Here is a 27,089-nt window from a genome sequence, read left to right as displayed (position 1 = left end):
TTTCATACTTGATATACATGCGTGTGTACATCATTTATTCCTGTGTCCAGCCTTTTTCATTCGACCTATAGTGAGGCCCATCCTTACTGTTGTGTTTTGTTTTCTTATTGGTTAACTCACTTGTGTGATTGAACCACAGTCTGTCTGTCTCTCTGTCTCTCTCTCTCTCGTCAGGGTTTCTCTGTGTAACAGTTTTAGCTGTCCTGAAGCTTGCTTTGTTGACCAGGCTGGCCTCTAACTCAGAGATCCACCTGCCTCTTCCTCCCAAGTGCTGGGAGTAGAGGCATGCTCCACCAGACCCAGCCACAGTATATGTCTATACAGTCATTGAGCATAGTATCATAATGCTATGGACCGATGATGCATTTATTTTGAATATATATAATACTAGAATTGTTAGTTTGCAGTGTCAACATTATTTTATAATGATTGGTTGTTTTTTTTTTTTCTTTTCTTTTCTTTTCCTTTTTTTTTTTTTTTCGAGACAGGGTTTCTCTGTGGTTTTGGAGCCTGTCCTGGAACTAGCTCTTGTAGACCAGGCTGGTCTCGAACTCCCAGAGATCCGCCTGCCTCTGCCTCCCAAGTGCTGGGATTAAAGGCGTGCGCCACCTCTACCCGGCTTTCTTTTTCTTTTTTAGCTAGGGTCTCACTCTGTAGTCCAGGCCAGTCTTGAACTTGTAGTAATGCTCCTACCCTGTACCCTGGACGGTCGAGATTATAGGGGTGACACATCACTCTTATAGTAACAGTTTTTGAAGATGACTGTGTGGATTAGTGTTCCTGTATCAGTGTATGAATTTGGGTGCTTGTGTAGCTTCGATGATACTTGATATTTGCTATCATTTTCTTCCATCCATTCTAGTAGCTATGCAGTGGAATTTTAGAGAGTCTGTGGGAAGAATTAGCTAAAAATTTGAAGCTCCTCATAACATTAATCTGCACATCAACCCCATACCCTTCACAAAGCCTTCCTGTAGCCCCTTTATGCAGTAGAGCACCCCTCCTGGGGCAGGCATAGTCTGCACTGGGGTCAGCAAACATTCCCAGAGAAGATGCTGGGGGATGCTCAACTCGCTCCAGGGTGCTCGTGCCTCTGGAATTCCATGTTTGGTTTCTAGCACTTCCATAACCCTTCACCATGTGTGGAAGTGTGATTTTGTGATTTATTGTCCTTTTGTAGTTGAAGCTGTGTCAGATTGTCACGACCCACCCTGTCCTCTGCAGGGGTGGGAGTTATCACTAGGTTCTTAGTAGCTTCCCATGAGCACAGTCCTGTTACCTGGTAATTTCTCTCCCCTGCTGTGTGTTTTGTTTCTTTTTCTTGCTTTCTTGGACAGTTTAGTGCTGCCAGGATGGAGTTGGACAGAAATGGATTTGTTCTGGGACCGAGAGTACTGCATTATTTCAGCATTGCATGAGACCAGTGCTCCTGGGTTTTGTAAGTGTTCTTTTTTAGATGAAGAATTTTTTTTAAAAAAAACTTTTATTATGTATATGTGTGTATCTGAGTGTGGGTTTTCACACATGAGTACAGTATGGAGGCCAGAAGAAGGTGTGGGAGTCCTTGGAACTGTGATTACAGGTGGTTAGAAGCCATTGATCATCAATACTGGGACCCAAACTCATGTCTTCTGTAAGAGCAGTATGTCCTCTTAACTGCTGAGCCAGATCTCCAGCCCTTGATGATGTCCCTATAAAAGTCATTATTGGGCCTGGCCATGGTGAACATGCCTTTAATCCCAGCACTTGGGAGGCAGAGGCAGGTAGATCTCTGAGTTCAAGACCAGCCTGGTCTACAGAGCAAGTTCCAGGACAGCCAGGGCTACACAGAAAAACCTGTCTTGAAAAGAAAAAATAAAATAAAACAAATCATATTAGTTTCAAATACTTATTCTTTATTTACCAAGGAGATTATGATTCATCTTTTTTTTTTTTTTTCCTGTTTGTGTGGTTTCATGCATGCTTTTGAAAAACAAGTCACGGGGCTGGAGAGATGGCTTGGTGGTTAAGAGCACTAACTGCTTTTCCAGAGGACCCGAGTTCAATTCCCAGTACCCACATGGCAGCTTACAACTGTCTGTAATTCCAGTTCCAGGGGATCTGAGACCTTCACACCAATGTATATAAAATGAAGTTAAATAAATCATAAAATATTCGAAAAAAAAAAGAAACAAGTCACACATAAGCCAATTATGTACTTGTTTTCATATAAGAGATGGTTCTTTGCAGTGTCTCTGCTGCACATTTCCTTTCTTAAAAAACATACTTTATGTGTTGGAGAGATGGCTCAGTAGTTAAGAGCACTGGTTGCTCTTCCAGAGGACCTGAGTTCAATTCTCTGCACCTACATGTGACTCACAACCATCTGTAATGAGACCTGGCACCCTCTTCTGGCATGCAAACACAGACGCAGACAAAATTTTGTATACATAATAAATAAATAAATCTTTAAAAACATTTATATGTAGCAATATACTTTGCATATTAAGCAACTATAATTGAATGGTTTTAAGTAGTTTTAAAAAAAGAAAAAGGAAAAAAATTCAGGTTAAAAAACTCCCCAAAATGAGTTAAAAATAGTAATTTTTTTCCTAAGTGGGTCAGTGTAATACATGTATTCATTGAGTAGGCATACCAATTCCCATTGCACTAATGGTCAGTGGGATTAGAAAGAGAGCCCAACTTTCAGTCACTGCCTCAAAGTAATGCCACATGTTGGATCCTTTTGTAATGTAAAAATGACTTACTGCTTCAGTATACAGAAGCTGAATTCACAGATACACCGTCCAAATAAAGAAAACTATGTTAGAGTTGGAACTAGAAGAAAAAAGTGCTTCATGTACTCATTGTGACTCTGTCCTTTGCCCCTTTCTTGTATGAGACAGGGTCTCACGTATCCCAGGTTTGCTTGGAACTTACTGTGTATTGATGATGACTTTGAACTTCTGATCCTCCTGAATGCTGGGATTCAGGCGGCCTGGATTATTGGTCTGGGGCTGAACCCAGGGCTTCGTTGTCTCCTAGACAAGGATTCTACTAACCGGGCTACATCCCCAGCCCATAGATTCCTTTTTATGGGGAGTGTATTGTGAGACAGGAGGACTCTATTGGCAGACTCAGAACATTCTAGGCTCCTTCCACTGCCTGTGTTTGTTTTACATAGAGAAGGAGAAAAGTCCTGAAACCTTGTCCTTGGAGCAGTTGTTGTGACTCACCGCGGTCTATTACTTAGCATCCTAAGAAAGGTAATGGGGTCAAGGAAGGACTGTGAGGGTGGCGCTGGGAGCCAAGGAAAGCTGTGCATGATTGCTCTAGGTACCACCTGCCACCTCCCCTTCCCACGCTTCCTCTTTCTCTGTGGTTCCTGCTTTACCACAACCTGACTGACTACTGTAGTTGGACAAGTTGCCTAATCACCAACCAGGTTTTGTTTCTCCTCGGGGTTGAGGATGGTGACCATCCCAGCAGCTATATAGAACCACTGTGTAAGGAGAATGAGAAGATTAATGAGCAATTTACAAAACAATGACTTTAACAAAAGTGGGAGTGATTGTTAGGATTACGTTTGTACAATGCTACCTCACACTCACATTTTGTAATAACCCAAAGACTGTGCAGAGGGTACTTGTGATGTGAGCCGTGCAGAGGGTACTTGTGATATGAGCTGTGCAGGGGGTCTTGTGATGTGGATGCTCACCCTCACCTGTAACTACACCCCTTAAAAACCCTGTGCTCAGAGCTGTAGCTGAAGTTTGGTTCATCTGCTTGAGTTACAGTCTCTGGAAGGTGTTCCCTGTTAAACGTCTCACCTTGGGAGTTACAGCTCTTGATAAGCAGGCACTTGAACTTCATTCACATTTGGTGAAGAACTGATCTTTAAAGTGCTGGGTGGTGGTGGCGCACACCTTTAATCCGAGCCCTCAGGAGGTAGAGGCAGGTGGATCTCTGTGAGGTCGAGGCCAGCCTGGACTACAGAATGAGTTCTAGGACTGGCTCCATAGCTACTGAGAAATGAGAAATCCTGTCTCGAAAAACCAAAAAAATTAAAGCATAAAAAAAATAAAGTGCTATTGCTGTAGGGGTCGTTTAAATTGTATCCACTGCACTTCTTTTAAAGTTTTAGTTGTTGGTCATGAACTCTTTTTTTTTTTTCAGAGGCCAGGGCATAGAGTAAGAACAGTTAGGCTTCTGTGTGGAACGAGGGCATAGCTCCAACTGTGGAAGATGAGACCTACCCACAGATTTCAGTCTGTCCTCATGTTCTTGAGTTAGGTTCTTTATGAACCGAAGATACCTGCCCCTAAGGTAGGAGAGCCGTGGATAGATGGTGCCCTCAGACATGCTGCTGGTCTTTAGATCAAGTGCTCATAACTTATCATGCTGAGGCACTGTAGGCTTCCCCATAGCACCAGGATATCTCTCTCTCTCTCTCTCTCTCTCTCTCTCTCTCTCTCTCTGCCCTGCTTCCAGTGGGAGCACGGTGTTTTGTCTGTGTTTCTGTCTGAGTGCTTACCTCTGTGCCCTTCCTCCACATGCAGGAGCCTTGGAAGATCCAGTTTCCACTTATTGGGAGTGGATGGGTGGGTTCCACAGAGGAGGTTTGGATTTATAAACCTAGCTATTAGCACGATCACTTACCTGTTCAGGTTTGCAGGTCATTATTTCTAAACTGGCAGATCTTGTGGAGCGCAACCAGGGTGGGAAGAAAGCCAGAAGCAAAGTAAACTTTCCCAATCTATTATTAAGCAGACTGTGGAACCCTGAGCGAAACATGAGAAAGACTGTAAAAGGTCATCTGAATAGAAGGCTATTTACATAGTAAGATTTTAGAAGCACTAAGTTCACATTCGACTTAAGGGATATTAGAAGCTTCATAAGTCATAAATCTGTTGGTTTCTAGCGTTATAAATCAGTCTTCCTTCTGTGGAACACACTGATCCACTCCCCAAACCACATACTCCCGGAGGCCAACAAGATGACCCAGCCGGTAAGGGGACTTCACCACCGATCACAAGGACCTGAGCCGATTCCCTCAAGCTGTTCTGACTTCCACACACAAAAATAAATAAAAATGTTATAAAATATTAAAATCCCTAAAATTAAAAAATTAAATTCTTAAAAACTTAGTATAGGGATTTAGAAATGACTTTCTGTTATGCAGATTTGTTTTGGAAAATATGAAATCCAGGCCTTCACATGTTTTACTTAATTTTTTTTTTTTTCTCGAGCCCTGGCTGTCCTGGAACTCACTTTGTAGACTAGGCTGGCCTTGAACTCACAGAGATCCGCCTGTCTCTGCCTCTCAAGTGCTGGGTTAAATGTGTGCCACCACCGCCCGGCCATAATTTTGTTTGTGTTTGGTTTGGTTTTTGCAGTGCTGGGGATGGAACCAGAGCCTGGCACGTGCTGGGCTCCTAGTCAGCCACCAAGCTCCATCCCGAGTGGGTGACTTTCAGGCGGAGGTTCTAGTCACACCAGGCTTCTGGGGCTTCTGCTGGGGTTGCCTGCTTTAGTTCTGTTAAGAGGCCTGGCTTCTTCCTTCTTCCCTTCTACTCTGACCGTCCCTGTCTCTCTTCTCCTAAACTGGGCCAGGTACTGCTCTTTCCTTACTACATTGTGCCACCAGGCAAGCCTGTCACCAACTTAAAAGATAAATTACTTTCCTGTCTGCCTGGTGCTCGTCTGTGTCTTGCAGAGCAAGGGCTCTGGTGTCCTTGTCTTTGTAGTGGATGGATATACATCCATGTGGTGCCCGGACCTGGGCCTCCACGGGCCTCCTGAAATGTTTGGATGTGGGGTGTGGTGGGGTAGGCCTCAGCCCACCCCAGCAGGGTGTGAGTTGTGATGTTTTTGTGAAATGATTTTGGGTAATGATTCACTCTCCCCGAGCTTCCACTTCCGGGCATGTTATTAAAATGCAGACTATGGCTGAGTGGGTCTGTGGTGGACTCTGATGTTTTACATCATCTCACCAAGCTCCCGGGAGGGGCAGCACTGCCAGTTCTCCAGTTACAAAGGCCTAAGTAGGACGGTTGGCTTTTGTGAGTATAGCTGTTTTAAATTCTGAAGAAAACACAAGTGAATTCTAAACATGCCTCAGTTTATCAGAATGCAGGGTGATGGCAGTTCTGTATCTTAGGAAGTTTCCAGCATATGGTAATATCCCTAAAGCTGACAGCAATTTAATTGCTCCTACAATTTTGACTTTGACAAGTTAAAAATACCAAATAAATGTCTGGGAGAGCATGTGAGTTAGCATTTGCTCCTCATCTAAAACACGGGATGCTTGCTTATTGAAGACGAGGCTTATGCTAATGAGGAAGCCGAGCTAGAGAGACACGTGATCTCCTGGGTATAAATATAAGTCCACAGACAGGCAAGCTGTTGATGACTCCATCCTCAGAGGAGGCGTTCCCAGTCATTTCCCCAGTTCTCCAGAAGGTAAGGATCCAGTCTCTGTAGAGAGGGTGCTGATACACTGTCTGGAAACAAGCCCTTTTGAAAATGTTGCCCATGTTTCCTTTTTCCCTTTTCCTTCCTCAGGAAGCCATGGTATTTGATTATGTAGCATTGCTAGTTGGGAGGTTTTTGGCTAGTCTTGATTCTGTGAACAAATGTCTATGAGTAGTTGCATTGGTTTTAATGTGTTTGTCTCTTCTCAGCTACGCTAGGGATCTGAGGCAGGTAGAGCTTCAATGTCCAAATGCTTTCAGCCATGCCTCGGACTCCAGTCATTCATTCTGAAAGATGTTTGCCGGCCTGCATTATTACATACATATGTATGCATAATTACATACATAATTATATATAATTTCAGAAAGGAAGGCATTCTGCTAAAAATCAGACTAGACCTTTCTCCTAATGCTTTGAGGTTCCTTCCTCATTTTCACATGTATGTGTAGTGTGCATGTGTTTATGCAAGCTTTGCATATGTGTGGGCACGTGTGTGTGGGGGGGGTGTATAGAAGCCTGAGTTTGATGTCAAGAATCTTCCTTATGGAATCTCCCAAATGGACAAATAATCTCTTCATCAAACCCAGAGTCTGCCATGTGACTAGTCTGGCTAACCAGTTTGATCTGGGGATCTCCAGTCTCCACCTTCAGAGGCTGGAATTGCAGGTGAGCCACCTCACCTTCCTGACATTTACGTGGGTTCTAAGCCTCTGAACTTGTGTCCTCATGCATATGTAGCAAGTGCCACTTAGTCATCTCTTGAGGTTAGCACAGTATTCCATCCAAATAATTCCATGCCCGTGGTTTACCTTTAGGTCTGTATTGGTCATTTATTTGTTTTTTATTGTCTGGCTTAGCCTTATGCATACTAGGCCAGCGTTGTACCTCTGAACTGCATCATCAGTCTTGAGAGATCTACCCTCGTCTTCTAAGACACCAGGGTACCAGTGTAGGTTCAGTTCCTTTTCATACTTACAGATGTATCTTCCGCTTTTCCTGATTCCTGTATGAACTGGCTAGTATTTGAGGTTTAATGTTTTGTCTGTTAAGTAGTTCCTAGTTAGACAAAAGTACCATTTATTGTACTCTGAAAAACAAAACAAAACCTACCCCAGACTCTGGAATCCTTTCGTTGTACCAATCCCAATAAATACCCTCTGGGATTTCCTTTGCTGGTGGTTCTTTTGCTCTCACTGTCTCTGGCCTTGCAGGAGAAGAAAGGGAAGACCTGCCAGAGGAAGCGCTATGCTTGTTTGGTGTTTGGAGATTGAACCTAGGGCCTCTCGTGCTAGGCCAGCGCTCTGCCATCGCGCTATAGCCCCAGCCTAAGGAAGCCCTTGAAAAATAAGGTGTCTGGACTGTTCTTGCCGTGGCAGTCAGCACTTCAGCAGACTACGAAAATCAGCACTTCAGCAGACTATGAAAATCTCTTGGGGTCTGCCTGACTTTTCATTTGTTTCATGCCCTGGCTTTTGTGGCTTTTGTTGAGGCAGCTTGTTTGTCTTGTTTTCAAATATTTCACAGCATTGTTCTTCACGGAGGCTGTTCCGTATGCTCCGAGCACACATATGTGAGACTCAGACGATCCTGTTCAGCCCAATCTTGCAATCCATCAGGCTGAACAATTTGGCTGATTCAGTACAGATCCTTACACAATCTCTCACCTTACTCTCCATCAGATACCTTTGCGATGTGTATGACCGTAGTTCTTGGTGATTAAAACCCAGTTGTAGGAGCACTGACCAGCTCATGGTCCAGCCATGCTGTCAAGTCCCCATCAAAGTGCTTATCTAGATACAAAAGCGGCTCCATAGAGCAACACTGTAGTGCTGGGCGTGAGGGGTGAGGTGGGGAGGAGGATAGCTACACCCTGTAAGCAGCCAATACGACATTTCCTGCAGGGGCTCAGTGGGAAAACAAGCTTAGCCGTGTGTGTGAATCAGTTTAGCCCTCAGCAGCAGAAGCTGCACCAACAGGAGCTGCAGCCTGGTGTCTCGGTTGGTTTTCTGTTGTTTGGGATGGATGGTGTTATATGAATTTGCCCAATGGTCTTTCTTTTTTTTCTCCGGAGCAGTCACTATACAACAAATATCCTTTTCTTTCCAGTTTCCAAAAAAAGACTTACAGCAAAATGAATAATCCAGCTATCCAGAGAATAGAAGACCAAATTGTCAAGTCTCCTGAAGACAAGCGAGAATACCGTGGACTGGAGCTGGCCAATGGTATCAAAGTGCTTCTCATCAGCGATCCCACCACGGACAAGTCGTCAGCGGCCCTCGATGTGCACATAGGTATAGTGCAGCCTGTGGGTGATGCAGCGGCAACAGATTCGAGAGAGGGTGCCGTGAGCGGCAGGACCCGATAGCTGTCATGTTTATGATTTCTGTTATTATTTTTATTATTAAATGGTTTTGTTTTTGAGATAGGATCTCACTCTGTAGCCTAGGCAACCTAAAATTCACTGTGTTGCCCATGTTGGCCTCTTAATTTGATATGATCCTCCTGCCTCTCAAGTGCTGGAGTTATAGACATGAGCCACTATGCCTGTTTGTGGTGTTTTGAGACAAGGTCTCACTGTTAGCTCAGGTTGGCCTGGAACACGTTATTAGTAGAGTCTTGTTATGTTTCCAACTTAGGTGATATAGCAGCAAAGAAATTCATTCCCTCCTTTAAGCCAGTTCTTTTTTCTCTGGTATATTGAACTTGTTATTTGATGGATTCGTTTTTCGAGGCAGGGTTTCTCTGTGGTTTTGGAGTCTGTCCTGGAACTAGCTCTTGTAGTCCAGGCTGGTCTCGAACTCCCAGAGATCTGCCTGCCTCTGCCTCCCGAGTGCTAGGATTAAAGGTGTGCGCCACCATCGCCCGGCTGTATTTGATGGATTCTTGTGTATACATTTTTTCTATATGTAATGTTACTTTTTAGTCCTCTTATCTCCTACACACATATGCTTAATGGGAAACTACTTCTTTTTAATAGGTGTTTTTTTTTTTTTTTAATAAAAGCTTAATGTGACATTTTTTGTTTGTTTTTTTTGAGACAGGGTTTCTCTCTGTAGCTTTGGAGCCTGTCCTGGAACTCGCTCTGTAGACCAGGCTGGCCTCGAACTCACAGAGATCTGCCTGACTCCCGAGTGCTGGGAATAAAGGCGTGCGCCATCCCTGCCCAGTTCACTGACATTTTATAATGGGGGAATAAGGTAATTTTTTTAAAGATTTATTTATTTATTATGTATACAACATTCTGCCTCGATGTATGCCCGCACGCCAGAGGAGGGCGCCAGATCTCAGTACAGATGGCTGTGAGCCACCATGTGGTTGCTGGGAATTGAACTCAGGACCTTTGGAAGAGCAGCCAGTGCTCTTAACCTCTGAGCCATCTCTCCAGCCCCTATAATGGGGGAATAAGGTAATAGTGGACAAATAACTACTGCTTACCTTAATGTAGTGCTTTGCAAATATCTAATTTTGTTTCTTTCCTTTCTTTTTTTTTTTCCAAGACAGGGTCTCTATTATGCAGCCCTGGCTGTCCTGGATCTCACTATGGAGACCAGGCTACTAATATCTAATTTGTATTCAAGGGACTAAGATAGGAATACATAAAAGACATAATTGAAGCAAGAGAAGCATTCTGCTTAAAATTTCACAGCTATGTTGAGTGTAGTGGCACTTCCAATTGGGAGTTGGAGTTTGGAGGATTACTGCAAGTTTGAAACCAGTGAGACACATAGAGAGACTTTCTTTCAGAATAGCAGTATAAGGAAAATTAGAAATAAGAGTGTTTTGTAGTTGTGGGGCTACTGCTCCTCAAATGAGGCTTCCCAGGGACACCACTCAGTTGGCCCAGTGCTGCCCCGTAAGTGATGGCCAGGCAGGAGCTAGATAGAGCCTGGGTATTCTTGTTTACTTTCTAAGTAATGCCATTTTTAGAGCAACCTCACTTGCCTCTCTTGGTATGTGTTATGTTGAGAATGTCAGACCACTTATAACCCATTAAAAAGTGATTAATTGCATGTGCATTTTAATAATTACGTGTGTTGTCTCTTCCAGGTTCATTGTCAGACCCTCCAAATATTGCTGGCTTAAGTCACTTTTGTGAACATATGTTGTTTTTGGGAACGAAGAAATATCCTAAAGAAAATGAATACAGCCAGTTTCTCAGTGAGCACGCTGGAAGTTCAAACGCCTTTACAAGTGGGGAGCACACCAACTACTATTTCGATGTTTCCCACGAACACTTAGAAGGAGCCTTGGACAGGTAACGCTGAGTGCCCTGCAAAAGATTGAATTGTGTTCGGTTCCTCAAGTTAATAAAAATAGTAATTACGGTTTTTGCAAAGATGATATCACCATTTTACAGTTTAGCAAAGATATCGTAGGACTGGTGAGCTGGTCAGTGGGGCCACCAGGTTTGTTGACCTGAGTTTGATCTAGGATCCACATGATGGAAGGGACATAGTCCTCCTCCTCCAACCTCCACATACTTTCCTCTTCTCCTCCCCGCCCAAGATAATTAAAGAAAGTATTTTTTGTTTTAAGAAGCATTTGTGGCCAGGTTTGGTGGCAAATGCCCCTAATCCTATTGTGGAGGCTGAGCTGTGTGTTCCAGGACAGCCACGGCTATGTAGTGAGATCCCGTCTTTAGAAAACAAAAAACTGTGTTAAAAAGCAGAAAATTAATGAGAAATGTCACATATTTACATCATGGTAGATAGAAAATAATTATACGACTGTAAATTGGCCTTTAGGACCATAAAATGTTATATTGACTTATAAAATTCTTACGAGCCCTTCTCATTGTAACTGGAGTCTCATCTTTAAGTCGTTAAAGAATAACCTGTGACGGCCTGGAGGCATGACTCAGCGATAAGAACTCTTGTTGCACTTCCAGAGAGAATCTGGGCTTGTCCCACCATGCACGTGGTGACTCATAGCTGTCTGTAGCTCCAATTCCAGGGATTCTGATGCCCCCCTCTGGCTCCAGACACACACATACATGGTCCATATACATACATGCAGCAAAACACTCAGAAACATTAAAAAAAAATTTAAGAATGAAAGAATAATTTGTGCCAGTGTCGCAGATCTCTTTAAGACCCACTTCATGCTCCAGAGTATCACATGTTAGATCTTCTCTTTCCCTAGTTTCACACTTCTCAGTGATACTTAGTGGATATAGAATTAAAGACAAAGCAAAATCCCGTGCGTGAGTGTGTGCATGTAGATGCCACAGAGTCCGTGTGGAGGTTAAATGACAACTTTACACGTCAGTCCTTGCCTTGCCCTTGAAGTAGAGTCTCTACCACAGACAGTACCAGGCTCGACATCTGCCTGCCGGCTCCCCTGGGAGTGCTGGGATTACAGACTCGTACTGTCTGGATACAAATTCAAGTCTTCAGTCTTGCACTTTTACCAGCTCAGATACAGACTCTTCCAACCCCCTGTTTCAACCCTGAGGATGTCTTGCGAGTATTTATGGAACAGGTTCCATTAGGACAGTGTAATTTCTTTTATTTAAATTTTAAATTACCCACATGTAGTGGTGCACACCTTAATCCCAGCACTTGGGAGGCAGAGGCAGGTGGATCTCTGAGTTTGAGGCCAGCCTGGTCTACATAGTGAGTTTCAGGACAGCCAGGGCGACACAGAGAAACCCTGTCTCAGAAAAAAAAAAAATTACTTTTATTTTACTTTGTGTGCATGTGGGGGTAACGCACATGTCATGGGATGTATGTAGAAGTCAGAAGACAGCTTGTGAGAGTCCCTTATGTCCTACTATATGGACCACGGGAATTGAACGTAGGTCATCAGGCTTGGTGACAGATACCTTTGCTTGTCATGCCATTCCCATCTTGATGGCCCCAATTTATTCTTTTTTTCCTTTTTCCTTTTTTTCTCCTATTCTTTCTTCCCTCCCTCCCTCCCTCCCTCCCTCCCTCCCTCCCTCCCTCCCTCCTTCCCTCCCTCCCTCCCTCCTTCCTTTCTTTTCTTTATTTTTGTAAAGTAAATACATTATTTTTAGATTTATTTATTTGTTTATTTTTTGTTTATGAGTGTTTTTTTCTGGGTGTACACCAGAAGAGGGCATCAGATCTCATGAGACTGCAGTTATAGATGGTTGTGAGCCACCCTCTGGGTTCTGGGAATTTAATTCAGGACTTCTGGAAGAGTAGTCCTATGGACTCAAGAAAGGTATATGGGTTGCTTATGTTAGAGTTACATACCATGTTATTTGTTAAATTGATGGTTATTAAAAATTCATAGACTATTTACTCTTTTATAAAAGCTCGTAATCATGACTTAGACTGTTGTGACATACTTGAGGTTTTTCATTGCACTGTTGTTTTTCTACTAGTTAAAGTTTTTCTAAAACTTGAATCACTCCTTTTAAAATTCAGTTACTTAATTTGTTTGTCCTGAGGTGCCTGAGTTTTAATGTGATTGCACACTGCGGGCTGTACATTTAAGATTTTTAAAACATTTAAAAAATTTTTAGTATGTGTGCATGTGAGATGTGTGTATGTGTGTGATGTGATTGTGACTGTGTAATGTTCGTATGAGTTTATGTGAGTGTGTATGTGCATGTATGTACATGCATATGATAACTTGTATGATGTGTGTGCATGTGATGTGTGTTTGTGACTGTAATGTATGTATGAGTGTGCATGTATATACAAGTATGTGATAAGTGTGACGTGTGTGTGTGTGTGTGTAGGGGGTAGAGTGTGTGCACATGCCTTGGTGCATATGCAGAGATCAGAGGGGATTTGGTTTTCTCTTTCTACTATGGACTCCTTGTAGTGTGGAGCTGCGGGCCATGATCCTGCTGCCCAGCTCCTGGCCACCAGCTAGCTTATGCCCTGAAATAATTACACGGGAACTGTATTCTTTTAAACACTGCCTGGCCCATTAGTTCCAGCCTCTTATTGGCTAGCTCTTACATATTTGATTAATCCATTTCTAATATTCTGTGTAGCCCACGAGGTGGCTTACCAGGGAAGATCTTAACCTGCGGCTGTGTTGGGTGGGAGAATCATGGAGACTCCCTGACTCAGCTTCTTTCTCCCAGCATTCTGTTCTGTTTACTCCACCCACCTAAGGGTTGGCCTATCAAATGGGCCAAGGCAATTTCTTTATTAATTAACCAATGAAAGCAACAGATTGGAAAGAAATCACTCTCACATCAACTCCTGAGATCAAACTTAGATTGTCAGGCTTACATGGCAAGTACGTTTGTTTGCTGAGATGGTCCATTGGCTGCACATTGAAGATGTGACAGTTATCAACTGCTTTCCCCTTCTTTTGAAGAAACTTAAACTTCATAGAGATGTCAGACTGCAAATCTTAAGTTATACTTATATTTTTACTCATTTTAGCATTTCTGGAAAGATCAACAACTCTAAATTTACATATGTCTAATATTAATTTTTTTTTATTATTTAGAACTTCTTTTATATTCCTTTTTCATTTATTTATTTATTTATTTATTTATTTATTTATTTATTTATTATATATACAATATTCTGTCTGTGTGTATGCCTGCAGGCCAGAAGAGGGCACCAGACCTCATTACAGATGGTTGTGAGCCACCATATGGTTGCTGGGAATTGAACTCAGGACCTTTGGAAGAGCAGGCAATGCTCTTAACCTCGGAGCCATCTCTCCAGCCCCCATATTCCTTTTTCTTTTATTAAAAATTTTATTAAAAATTTCCGCCTCCTCCCGCCTCCCTTTTCCCTCCCCCCCCCTCTCCCCCCCCCCTCCCCCCCCCCTCCCTCTCCAGTCCGAAGAGCAGTCAGGGTTCCCTGCCCTGTGGGAAGTCCAAGGTCCTCCCCCCTCCATCCAGGTCTAGGAAGGTGAGCATCCAAACAGGCTACCTCCCACAAAGCCAGTACATGCAATAGTGCCAGTACTTGCCATTGTCCTTGGCTTCTCAGCAGCCCTCATTGTCTGCCATGTTCATATATTCCTTTTTCTTAAAGCAGTGGTATTTTTCTTCTCTCTCTCTCTTTCTTCTAGAAATGAGACAAGGTCTCACTATGTCCCTGGCTGTACTGGAACTCACTGTGTAGACCAGGTTGTCCTTGAACTCAGAGATCTCCCTGCCTCTGCCTCCTGCGTGCTGGGGTTAAAAGTGTGCACCACCAAGCCTGGCCCTATTTTTTTTTTCCTCCGGATCTTGTGCATTCTAAGCAAGCATTTCTGTTACTCAGCTGTGTCCTCAATCAACCGCAGTTTCTTCTGGTCGTGTGTATTTATATTAACCATCTAACAGTTTTAAAAATATTTTAAAAGCTGTTCTTTTAAAATCATAGTTCTCAAGTTGGTAATTCTGTCTTATATTCTTAGGTTTGCCCAGTTTTTCCTGTGTCCCTTGTTTGATGCAAGCTGTAAAGACAGAGAGGTCAATGCAGTCGACTCAGAACATGAGAAGAACGTGATGAACGACGCCTGGAGACTCTTCCAGTTGGAAAAAGCTACTGGAAATCCCAAACACCCCTTCAGCAAATTCGGGACAGGTTTGTCAACATCAACTTCTGTGCTCTTGGATCGCAGTGACTCTCACGGGTTCCCTGCATAGTGCTGTCATAATTTCTCATTTCATTTTGAATCTCATTCAAGTCGGAGTCCACATATTTCAGGAGTGGAGCAGCTATCCAGGGCTTTGAGAATGCTAGGCAAGCATTCCAAACTAAGCTTCACCCTTGTCTTTGTTTTTGTGTTTTTGAAACCCTGCAACCCAAGCTAGCCTCAAACTTGAAATCCATCTGCTTCAGCTTCCCTACTGCTAGAATTACAAGCTATTACCCAGCAAGGTTACTGTGCTTTTAAAAATGCCTTAGTTGTTATAAAATATAAAACAATGATAATATTTTAATTAGTATGCTTATAAATTTATGTTTATTTTCTTAATTAATTTCTTTAAGTTTTAGTACTATTTCCTAGACATACAATAGCATCCAGAAAAATTGCCATAACTACAGAATTAGGTGTTTGTAGAAGTTAGTTAGGAAGGCAGGCATAGTGGCTTCCTAATTGTATTCTTATAGAAATCTCCCTCCTCCCTCTGTTCTTTCCTTCTTTCTTTCTCTCTCTCTCTTTTAGACAGGGTCTTTTGTATCTCAGGCTGGTTTTATCACACTATGTGGAGGAGGATGGGTGATCTTGAACTCTTGATCTCCCAGGGCTGAAATTACAGGCCTGATTACCACATTATTTCTCCTTAAATCTGAACCCTGGTTGGTATCCACGTGACTTTCCCCTTTTCTCTATATGTACCTTTGGTGTCAGTTCTTTAGATTTTGATAAAGTGGAAGCCTTAGTCCTTCCATTCTTGGGTTTGGTATTGGATTGCGGGTTCTTTTTTCCCCGGACAATGGAAATTAAAGTGGGAGCAGTTGACTATTTTCACAAGCAGCCTTGGAACATGAAAAGAGAAAATTGGTTGTGGTTATTCTTGAGTGATCTGTTTATCCGGTTGTAACCCCATAGATACAAAGAGCAACTGGGTGTAGTCAACTGGGAAGGAAATAATAAAAGAGGAAGGGCAAGAGTGAGTGGCTCCACTTGACACACAGGTGGACCAGAAACAAGTGGGAGGACTTCTGGGTGGGGCTGTGTTTCTGCTGTGGGTGACACTTTCTTAATTGTGTGTATGCTGAATTGTTAGGTCATTTTATGTAACAAGTTCCAAGATTATAGATGGGGCCATGCTTACTTTGTTAGCTGGCTGGCAAGTTATTTTTTTACTTCTTAGAATGTACAGGGTATTATCAACACTAACAGGAGCAACGGGGGAGGCAAGGCAAACCCAGGACTTCCCAGGTCATTATTTCTTTCACACCTTGCTGGTTTTTATCGAATTCTGTTTTAACAAGTACTTTCTTTACATACAGTGTTTTATTTATTTATTGTCTTATTTTTATTTGGTATTTTGAGACAGGGTCTCCTGTGTAGTCCATGCCTTGAAGCCATAATTTTATTCCTCAGCCCCCGAGGGCTGTGATTACAGTTGTGTGTGTTGCTCATGTAGCTCACACTGGCCTCCAACTCACTGTGCAGTCCAGGCTGGGCCTTCTGAGTGCCGTAGCTACAGGCGTGCGCCTCTACATCTGGCCTCCTTTGCCCGTGATTTGATCCAGCTGTTTGTTTTCCTGTCACGGAGTTGTGAGAGTTCTTTGTAAAGTTTTGCTAACTCATTATCGTATCTGCTATATGCAGGTTTTTCCAGTCCGTGTGTTGCCTTTTCGTTTTGCTAGTTTCTTTTTGCTCTTCTATGTAAATGTTAATTAGAGTGATGTAGTTCCATTTATGTAGCTTGAATTTATGATATGGTATCAAAAAAGTCATTGGCATGGCCAATAGCAAGAAAGTTCTCTTTTTTTGTTTTTGTTTTTGTTTTTCGAGACAGGGTTTCTCTGTGGCTTTGGAGCCTGTCCTGGAACTAGCTCTATAGACCAGGCTGGTCTCGAACTCCCAGAGATCTGCCTGCCTCTGCCTCCAGAGTGCTGGGATTAAAGGTGTGCGCCACCACCACCTGGCCTCTCTGTGTTGTTTTCTAGAAGTCCTTTGTTAGGTCTTTCTCCGTTTTGATCCTAACTCTTGTGTTCATATGAAATGACAGGTTTTGAATCTGATTCATTTTTGAAAGGGTTTATAGATATATTTATTGGTGGTATTACTGGATTATTAGCACAGAGAATAGAATACAAAGAAATTAATACTTTTAAAGGAATCATTAACTTTTTAAAAAAAAATTCTTAATTTTTTCAATTTTGTATTTTGACACAGAGTTTCTCTATATAGTCCTGGCTGTCCTAGAACTTGCTCTGTAGACCAGGCTGGCCTTGAACTCACAGAGAGCCACTTGCCTCTGCCTCCCAAGTGGTGGGACTAAAGGTGTGTGCCACCATGCTCTGTGGAATAATTGATTTTAAGTATAGCATTTGTGTAGATTGATCATTTTGGTCATCATTTATGTGTGTATATATATATATATATATATAGCAGTGTGTTCTGTGTAGGCCATGTGTGTGAGTGGTTGTGGAAGCCAGAAGAGGGTGTCAGGTCTCTAGAACTGGAATTATAGGCAGTTGTGAGTCACCTGATATGGGTGTTGGAAACAGAACTTGGGTTCTGTGTAAGAGCTGTATGCATTCTTAATTACTGAGATATTTCTTCAGCCCCTAAATCTGATTAGATTTGCCAAGAAATGTAGAACTAGTTCCAAAGCTTTTATTCTGAATATAGTTTGAACTGGAGTTCTGGTGTATCCCATTCTCAAACCAGATGTTAGGCTATCAAGATGGTTTAGCCTGTCAAGGCACTTTTTGCTAAGCCTGACCTGAGTTTGGTCCCTGGGACCACGTGGTAGAAGAAGAGAGGTAGCTTTACAAAAGAGAGAGAGAGAGAGAGAGAGAGAGAGAGAGAGAGAGAGAGAGAGAGAGAGAGATAACTCCTGCAAATTGTTCTTTGACCACATGCACACACACTCAGTATATATACTCAATAAAATACATAAATAAAACCAGCTGTTATTTTGCTGTACTTGGACCAAGTATAATCAATTTTGTTTTTAATTAACTATGCAGATAGGTGGGATTTTTATAGCAGCTCTTTGATTTAGGATAAAGCCAGTGAGAGAAAAAGAGCTTCAGGCCGGGCGGTGGTGGCGCACGCCTTTAATCCCAGCACTCAGGAGGCAGAGGCAGGCAGATCTCTGGGAGTTCGAGACCAGCCTGGTCTACAAGAGCTAGTTCCAGGACAGGCTCCAAAACCACAGAGAAACCCTGACTCGAAAAACCAAAAAAAAAAAAAAAAAAAAAAAAAGAGCTTCAATTCCAGTTATATACAAAGTAGAGACTCTCAGTCCCAGGCATGGGATTCCACTCTGACTCCTCATCGTGGCCATGCCGGTTCTACTCTGTGGTTTGTAATTCTAGCAACAATTCAGTTAACGGTAGCTGATTTGTGCTACAAATCCAAACCACTGGGGTTTTTGGGTTTCAGTCAATGAACAGTTTAATCATCGTGCTCTTTTGTAATAATTCAAGAGTGCTCGCTTCGGCAGCGCATATACTAAAATTGTAATAATCCAAGAATGTGGTTTATACATTGCAGCATCTCTAGCAAAGAAGGCCTTCTTCAGTCACACTGCCGAAAGCTGCAGTGCAGTTTGAGGATCAGATTTCTGCTTACATAATGCAGCCATCTATAAAGACTTTTGACACCGGTAGTATTGTGCAGAGCTGTGAATTCCTGGTCCTCTGTTAGGGTGAGGTTCTCTGACAAGACCTTTCTAGTCATTACTCCTTTACTTTTGAAACGTAATCTCACTCTATTGCCGTGGCTGGCCTGGAACTGTCTCCGTAGACCAGACTGGCCTGAAATTAGAAGAGATCCTCCTGCCTCTGCTCCCAAAAGCTGGAATTAAAGGTGTGTGCTCATTATCTGTTCGCTTGACTAAGGCGGAGTGTAGATTCTCTTTAGTCCTCACGTCAGAGGTGACACTAGAATGCAGATACTTGACTGTAGTAGGAACTTGAAATGAACACAACATTCTTCTGAAAGGTCAAAGCAAGTAATCATGCGAAAAGGAAATTTACAGCCCTCACCGCCCCACACTGAGGAACATTCTGAGGAGCCAGGAGCAGGCGTTGGTCTCATTTCTCCAGTGTTCCTCTAATGTACCAGTTCAGGCTGTGTTTTATTCACATAGTAGGTCATGCCTCGAGGCAGCAAAACAATGGCAGAGAGAGCAAGACTCCCCTGGAACTCAGTCCTCTGACAATCCTTGCCTTATGGTCCCCAAACTGCAAAGGACTTCTTTACTTGCTGTAGATATGGATGGAGGAGAAACGGCTTTCACCCTGACCAGGCTGCGGGGTCTCCAGTGAAAGAGTTCCTGATAAGTCCTTGTACCTCTGTCCATCCGGATATCCCAGCAGCTAAGAGACATTTTTATTTACCCTTCTGCATTTTGCCAGAACTAAAGGGGCAGCATCTTCATGACTGCAAATACCAGTTTTGAGTCCACTGGTATCCACAGAGGTGAGGAACTGTGTCTTTTATAATCTGTGGCCAGCAGATCTTTCAGTACCAGATTTATGCCCTGGCTGGCAGACGCCCACATTCCCTCGGGCTGCTGTGAGCTGAAGGTCTGTCCTGTCCCTGCCGTCACAGATATTTGGGTCAAAGCCACTTTGCAAAGCTGCTTAGAATAAAGTATCCCATCAATGCAGGCTTGTAGCAAGGAAACAGTATTCTGAGAATCATTTATAAAAACATAGGGAGGTGTGTGATGGTGTACCCTGTAATTGCTGCATTTGGGAGGTGGAGGCCAGAGGATCAGAAGTTCAAGGTCACCGTCAGCTACTTAGGGAGTCTAAGGCCAGCCTGGACCACACAAAACTTTATCATAACAAAGGTAGGGTACTGCTCTGACACGAGTGGAATAGGTGTGATCCATAGGATTAGATCTTTCCTTCAGTGGCCACTCAGTGCTTTATCTGAATTCTTTACAAAGTTCAATGTAAATATTCAGTGATGTGCCTGCAGTGACCTGCAGCCTAAAGCACACTACAACAGCATCAGATCCTGCCAACTGGGCCAATCGGAAGCAAGCAGAGCTCGCTCTGGGCTAGTGTTGACTTCTTGTCCTTGACTATTTGACATGACAGTTTTGTCATAGATAATGATGTTCTTCCATTGGGCATACGGTGTTTGCCTCTCTGTGAAATAGTATTGATCCTCAATGCCTTCCCTCCCTAATTCTGATTTTCTTAATTCTATTATTATTTCTTTCTTCATTAGCTTGTAGATACAGTGAGTAGAAAAATTCTCTTTTCTCCTGTTTGGGCCAGTGGTGCAATTATTGCTCAGAAAGCAGGATAAGTGTTTTCATTCTTTCTGTTCAGTTACCAATATTCAAAATAATGTGTTGGTTCCCTGCCATCCTCCAGAGATAACTAATTTTTTTTTTTTTTGAGAATCACAATCCTTGTGAATACATGGTATATTTTAATTGACTTAATCATTACTATTCTCTAAGCTTTACCATGGGCTTTGTGTTCCTGTTCCCCTATTCTCCTTCCTTTTATTTTCCCAAAGTAGTTAAACATTTTCTTCAGAAACAAAGTAAAATTACAGGTTAGCTATACTGGGAGAGAGCAGTGGGGCCATCACACCTAAGCTGCTAATGGACATTTATTTCTTTTTTTTTTTCTTAAATATTTATTGATTGATTATGTGTACAGCATTCCTTCCATGTGTGCCTGCAAGCCAGAAGGGGGCGCCAGGTCTCATTATAGATGGCTGTGAGCCACCATGTGGTTACTGGGAATTGAACTCAGGACCTCTGGAAGAGCAGTCAGTGCTCTTAACCACTGAGCCATCTCTCCAGCCCCCGGACATTTATTTCTTTAAAAAACTATCTTTTCTTTCTTCCCTTCCCTTCCCTTCCTTTCTCTTTCCTTCCTTTCTTCCTTCCTTCCTTCTTTCTTTTCGAGACATGGTTTCTTTGTAGTCCTGACTGTTCTGGAACTTGCTCTGTAAATCAGACTGGCCTCAAATTTGGAGATCTGCCTGCATCTGCCTCCTAAGTGCTGGGATTAAAGACATGCAACACCGCTGCCCAATTTAAAAAGAAAAAAAGGAAGTTCTTATTTATTATTTCTTTGTTTTTATGATACTGAGTATGGAACTTAGCCCCAGGACTGCTCAATAAGTCATCCAGCGTAGAGTTCCACTCTTCCTTTCCTTGTTTCTTTTGGGGATATATAGCTGTGGAAAAGTTGAAATTTTAATAAAAACAAGATCTGAATCAGTCAATTGTAGAGGTATTTTGTGATAACACTTAGGAGATTCTCCTGAAGTCCTTTTCCAGGACACATATCTTATACTAATAATGTATAATTATAGTGGAATTGCTCCTTTAAATTTTCTAAGAAAATTCTTGTGCATAAAAGAGCTGTAGTATCTTCCAGGAGTTTTAGAATACCAAGAAGAAAAGATTTAAAAATGTTTAACTTTATTATTTAATGTGTATATGTGTTTATATGCATGTGTGTATGTACACCACATGTGTGTCTGGTGCCCAAGGAGATCAGGAAAGGGTGTCAGATTCCCTGTGAAGCTGGAGTTATGGTTGTAAGCCATCCTGTGTGTCTGGGAACTGAACCCAGGTCCTCTGAACCATCTCTCCAACCCCTGTAGAAGGAGACTGAGACTGTTCTTTCCTTTCCCAACTGCTCAGACCCGAATAATCACACAGAAACTATATTAATTACAGCGCTGGTCAATGACTCTAGTGTATTTCTAGCTAGCTCTTACATCTTAAATTAACCCATTTCTATCAATCTGTTTATCTCTATGAGGCTGTGGCCTACTGGTAGGGTTCTGGCGTGTCCTTCTCCTTTGGCGTCTCTCTGACTCTGCCTACCTTCTCTCTCTATCTCTGTTCTGATTTTCTGCCTGGTTTTACTTGCTAAGCCATTGGCCCAAACAGCTTTATTCATCAACCAATAAAAGCAACACATATACAAAAGGACATCCCATATCAAGCCGTCAAGAAAGGGCTTTTAAAAGTCTACACTGTTCCACTAACTGTAGTTAATAGCACCACTAGCATAATGTTTTAAACCCTGGGTCTTCAGAGCACCGAGGGCTGTCATGGTTGTGCTGTTAGTATGGCCTTTGCTTGAGCATCTTTATTATTACACAGGTCATTTGAGACACTTGTAGTTTCTCTTTTTAAATTAATTTGTATTTATCTTAATGTGTATAGGTATTTTACTTGAATGCATATCTGTGCACCATATGTGTGCCTGATGCCCACAGAGGTCCAAAGAGGGTGTCAGATTCCCTGGGACTGGAGTTACAGGCAGCTGTGAGCTGCCATGTGGGTGCTGGAAGAGCAGCCAGTGTTCTTAACCGCTGATCCATCTCTCCAGCCCTGAGATACCTATCGTGTCTAAGACAGATATCTAAGACATCATACTGAGTCCTTCTCACCATAGCAGAAATACATTGCTGCCTCAAACAATATGGGGGAAGTCAGTTTTATTTTCTTGAAAAATTAAAATTTGGATTTCTAGTACTTGTTTATAGACTTTTTGTCTTAAATATAATTTCAAATAGTTGTTACAGTGAAAATTACAGAATATTAACACTAAGTTTGTATACTTTTTATACTAAATAAAACTTAAAATGAAAATATACAGTGCATTTAATGGATTTTATACTTTTCAAACCCTCTACACATACACATCACATTTTTCCCTTGTGGTGTTGAAGGTGTGCCGTGCACATGCTAGACAAGCATTTCCGATTGCTGAGCTACACCCCAGCCTCCTGTCCTGTTTCTTAAGCTCCTAGGATGTCTGTCTCACAGTGGGGAGTGAAGGAGTCAGGGATCGATCCTGCCCTTGACCACCAGTCATGTCTTCCTGTCACCCAGTTACAGATAAGACACACGACCCCTTTGAGATGTTTGGAGGCCTTTCCCAAGAATTCCCGAGTGTCCCAAATGCCAGCCAAGGCAGGATTTCTCCCAGCAGACCTAGGGTGAAAGGGTCACAGTCAGCATCCTGATGTCCTTGGTCCAGAACTAGGGCTTGCTTTAATGTTGACCGAGCCAAGTAGCAGCATTTCAATTTGTACAAGTGGCCCAGCCTAATTAGCACTAATTGAGAACAGCGTGTGTCTGGAGAGGGACCGCTAGTTGTCCTCTCAACTGTGTCCACATCGTCCCCTCCATGTGGGTTTGGGGCGGGAAGCGGCCATTGGACCATTTATTCAGCTTCCTTCTCTACTTTTCTAGCTATAGTGTTCATTTTTCCCCATTTGGAATGCGTGCATCTTTTTGTGTGATACATGCATGAGCCAGGCTTCCTTTACACTTCACTGTATGGCAGCCCCGATGTGCACGGTCTTTACTGCAGACGTCGCTGACTGTGATGACGCAGTTTCACCCTAATTCTCACAGGAGCTCTGACACCGGCGCACCGTGTGCATCACAGGAGAGCTGAAAATGACACCGCAGCCCATTTTTCCCAATTTGGATGAACCCATGAGAATTCAAAATCACAAATTTAATGCTTCTTCTCAAAATAGTAAATTTGTTCTTTTCTTCCCACAAGTAACTTGGTAAATTCCGAAAAGATTCCCCAGTGAGTCCGTTCAATTAATTATAGGAAGCGCGGGGAATTGAAAACCAAAGCAAGTGTGAGTGGAAGCCAGTGGGTCTCATTTTATCTAAAAATGGCCATAGTGCCTGTCCCCTGAAGATTTTAACAAGCTTTTTATTCGTCTGCTGTGTTTGAGACAGTCTTACTGTTTAACCCAGGCTGACCTCAAACTCACTGTGTGATGGAGGAGGGTCATCTGTCTATGTGTTACTTTCATTGGTTAATAAAGAAACTGCCTTGGCTCAGCTGCCGTCCTTCAGCCTCAGCCTTCTAACTGTTAGAATTATAGGCATGTGCCACCATGCCTAGCCTAAAAAGCATAGCTTTCATGTAACATTTGTAGCTCTTATGAAAAATCCTAGGTGAAAATATTATTAGTTAGCCAGGTGTGGTTTTTGACCCCAGAACTCCAAGACAAAGGCTGGCAGACTTCTGAGTTCAAAGCCAGCTTGGTCTACATATTGAAATTGAATGAGACCTTGCCTCAAACAAACAAATATATAAATAAAATTAATAATCTATTTTTATCGTATTGCCCTGCCCTGTGTATTTGCTTTATGTTCAAACAAAGTATGTCTTAGTTTCTTATGTTCATCTTATAGTTTCTTAAGTCTGAGTAATAATGAAACTATAATATTCCCAAATTTTGCCTTTTCTAAGAAATGCTTTTTATCCATTTTTAGGAAACAAATATACTCTAGAGACTCGCCCCAACCAAGAAGGCATCGATGTAAGACAAGAACTCCTGAAATTCCATTCTACGTATTATTCGTCCAATCTGATGGCTATTTGTGTCTTAGGTCGAGGTAAGAACTCTTCAGACCGTTCAGACAATTAGTAGAGTGGGTTTTAGCTTTTGTCCATTTTGACTTTTTACAAAGTATTAGCAGGGCTTGAAGTATCGGTATTTATCTGCTCATAGTCTTTTTTTTTTTTTAAATATTTATTTATTTATTTATTTATTTATTTATTTATTTATTTATTTATTATGTATACAATATTCTGTATGCCTCCTGGCCAGAAGAGGGCGCCAGACCCCATTACAGATGGTTGTGAGCCACCATGTGGTTGCTGGGAATTGAATTCAGGACCTTTGGTAGAGCAGGCAAATGCTCTTAACCTCTGAGCCATCTCTCCAGCCCTGCTCATAGTCTTGAAAATGATCTGCAGATGAGAAATTTACTTAAGCCTGCAGTCTTCCAAGAAGTGGAGACCTGAAGCACATGCAAGTTACTGGTGGGCTTTCTGACTACAGTAAGGAAGGCTGCATGGAGGAAGATTTGATCTTACAGTAGTTACAAAGTCTGCATGTTAATGAAACCGCAGAAGACAATAGGTAGATGGAAGTATTTGTAAGCAACAAAGGTTTGTTTTTAAGGTGGAAATTAGTGATAATATGTTGTTTCCCTGTTAAACTGTTGTTTTGTTTTTGCCTTGCTTTAAGTAGTGCTGGATTCGGTTGTGGCTGCTGTTCTGTATTGCTAGTGGTAAATGGGACCTTCAGCTGCCCTAGTCTTTCTGAAGGGCAGTTTATTTTTAGGATTATTTGAGGCAGGGTCTCACTGTGTAGACTAGGTTAGCTTTGAATTTGTGATGATAGTCCTCCTGCTCTCAAGCGTTGAGATTATAGGTGGGAACCGGGCCCAAAATTAAAAGAATTATGGTTGGTTTAGATACAAGACAAAATGGATAAAAAGAATGCTAAAAATGTATGAATGTAAACCGGGCAGTGGTGGCGCACGCCTTTAATCCCAGGCAGAGACAGGCGGATCTCTGTGAGTTCGAGGCCAGCCTGGTCTACAAGAGCTAGTTCCAGGACAGGAACTGTTGTTCCTTTGGAAACTACAGCTCCCAGACTCCTCCTGGATTACGAATACCTGCGCAGGCGGGCGTGCTCAGGTGCCGGTCATTTCTCCCAGATAACCTTGCGCTTCTCATTAAAAAGCGAGCTTCCACGAGGTCTCGCTCTCTCTGGCCCTTTTTACCCTTGTGTGTCCCCCCCACCCCCATTAAAGTGCACCCACGTGGGAGCCGCTTGTATTGTCTCCTCCTTTTGCGCGTGTTTCGTCTATCCTGTGTTCGTCTACACACCCACCTGCCGTTTTTAAAAGAATAATAGGAACCAAAAAAGCTATGGAGAAACCCTGTCTCGAAAAATCCAAAAAAAAAGTGTGAATGTGGTATAGCAGTTAGAACTTACACTCTGTAGACTTCAATGGCCTGACTTTGAAGACCAAATGTACTGCCTACTTACCCCTGTGGCTGTGAACTAAGGAAGTTAGTGAACTTTTCTAAATATCTGACTTTGCGTTTGTGAAATGGAGATGGGGGCTGGAGAGACTGTCTTCTTACCTCTGTGTGTATGCACACATGTAAATAATTATAGCTTTTAAAAAAACTTTACAATGCTGCCTATTAAAGACATATAGGCCTAGAATATTCAGTATTACTGGATATGTAGAACCCAGTCCTGATAAATGGGTATCTAAAAGCTATATTGTATCTCAGATAAAAATGTATGCTCAGGCTGCGGCCTGGAGCTGATCCTATTCCCACAGGCACTGGCTCTGCAGCTGCCTCTAAAGGTAACTTTAACTAACTATTGTTCTATTTATAAATAAGACTCAAGATTCAAAGGCTGGGGTGAAAACCCGCTAACTCAGAGGCTAGATCACAATTAACTAACTTTTCTTCCTTGTTGGGGTTTCTGAAAACCCATGCTTCCATTTAGCCAAACCAGAAAAAGCTGCACTACTCCAAACCCCACCCTACTACTTCCTGTGTCTGTCTGTCTCTCCCGGGTGCCCTCTGAAGTGCTATGATTACTGTCTGTCACCTAGTTGCTAATGCAGCCTCCTGACCCTAGGTTAGTTTTATTTAATTAACGCAAATGCAAACTCGAGGTTCACAGTGTGATCGAATATCCCCCAACAACCTAATGGCACTAGCTGGATTAAACTTGAGCTCTGCCCTCTGTTTTTGATTTAACGGAAGTGATAGCGTGAGGATCTAAAAAGATCAGATGTTCCATTTTCCTGGTCAGTACACGTCACTTCCAACCTAACTGCTTCTGCATGAGCTCAGTAGAGTTGTGGGTTACAGAGACGTGAGGCAGATACCATCTTTTACTGCCTCAATAGATGGGGATGAGAGGAAAACTAGCCACGTGTAAGTTGTTTTCTGCCTTTGCTGTAGCTGTTCTAGCTGTAGCAGTTCTAGCTGTAGCAGCACCAACTGTCCAAACATTTGTCAAATAAGTAATGATCAAATATAGATACCGACCCACATTGGAGCACCGGACTGAAATCTCAAGGTCCAAATCAGGAGCAGAAGGAGAGAGAGCACGAGCAAGGAACTCAGGACCGCGAGGGGTGCACCCACACACTGAGACAATGGGGATGTTCTATCGGGAACTCACCAAGGCCAGCTGGCCTGGGTCTGAAAAAGCCTGGG

At 42.5% G+C, this 27,089-nt stretch overlaps 1 protein-coding gene across 2 annotated transcripts in view; it reads left to right on the top strand.

Annotated features, from left to right (window-relative positions):
• The window catches only part of Ide (insulin degrading enzyme), an 89,294-nt gene that overhangs the window by 18,853 nt on the left and 43,352 nt on the right, over positions 1 to 27,089 (top strand). For both annotated transcript variants that reach the window (XM_050158744.1, XM_050158734.1), the window contains exons 2-5: positions 8,560 to 8,744; positions 10,501 to 10,708; positions 14,800 to 14,969; positions 24,320 to 24,442. In XM_050158744.1, the coding sequence (XP_050014701.1) occupies positions 8,560 to 8,744; positions 10,501 to 10,708; positions 14,800 to 14,969; positions 24,320 to 24,442 (686 nt within the window). The remainder of the gene's footprint in view (positions 1 to 8,559; positions 8,745 to 10,500; positions 10,709 to 14,799; positions 14,970 to 24,319; positions 24,443 to 27,089) is intronic.

This window comes from Alexandromys fortis, unplaced genomic scaffold (assembly GCF_014885135.2).
Source record: "Alexandromys fortis isolate MF-2015 unplaced genomic scaffold, M_Fortis_MF-2015_v1.1 scaffold_10, whole genome shotgun sequence".
Lineage (NCBI taxonomy): Eukaryota > Metazoa > Chordata > Mammalia > Rodentia > Cricetidae > Alexandromys > Alexandromys fortis.
The sequence above is the reverse complement of the archived record's forward strand: the minus strand, read 5'-3'. Positions and strand labels throughout refer to the sequence as shown.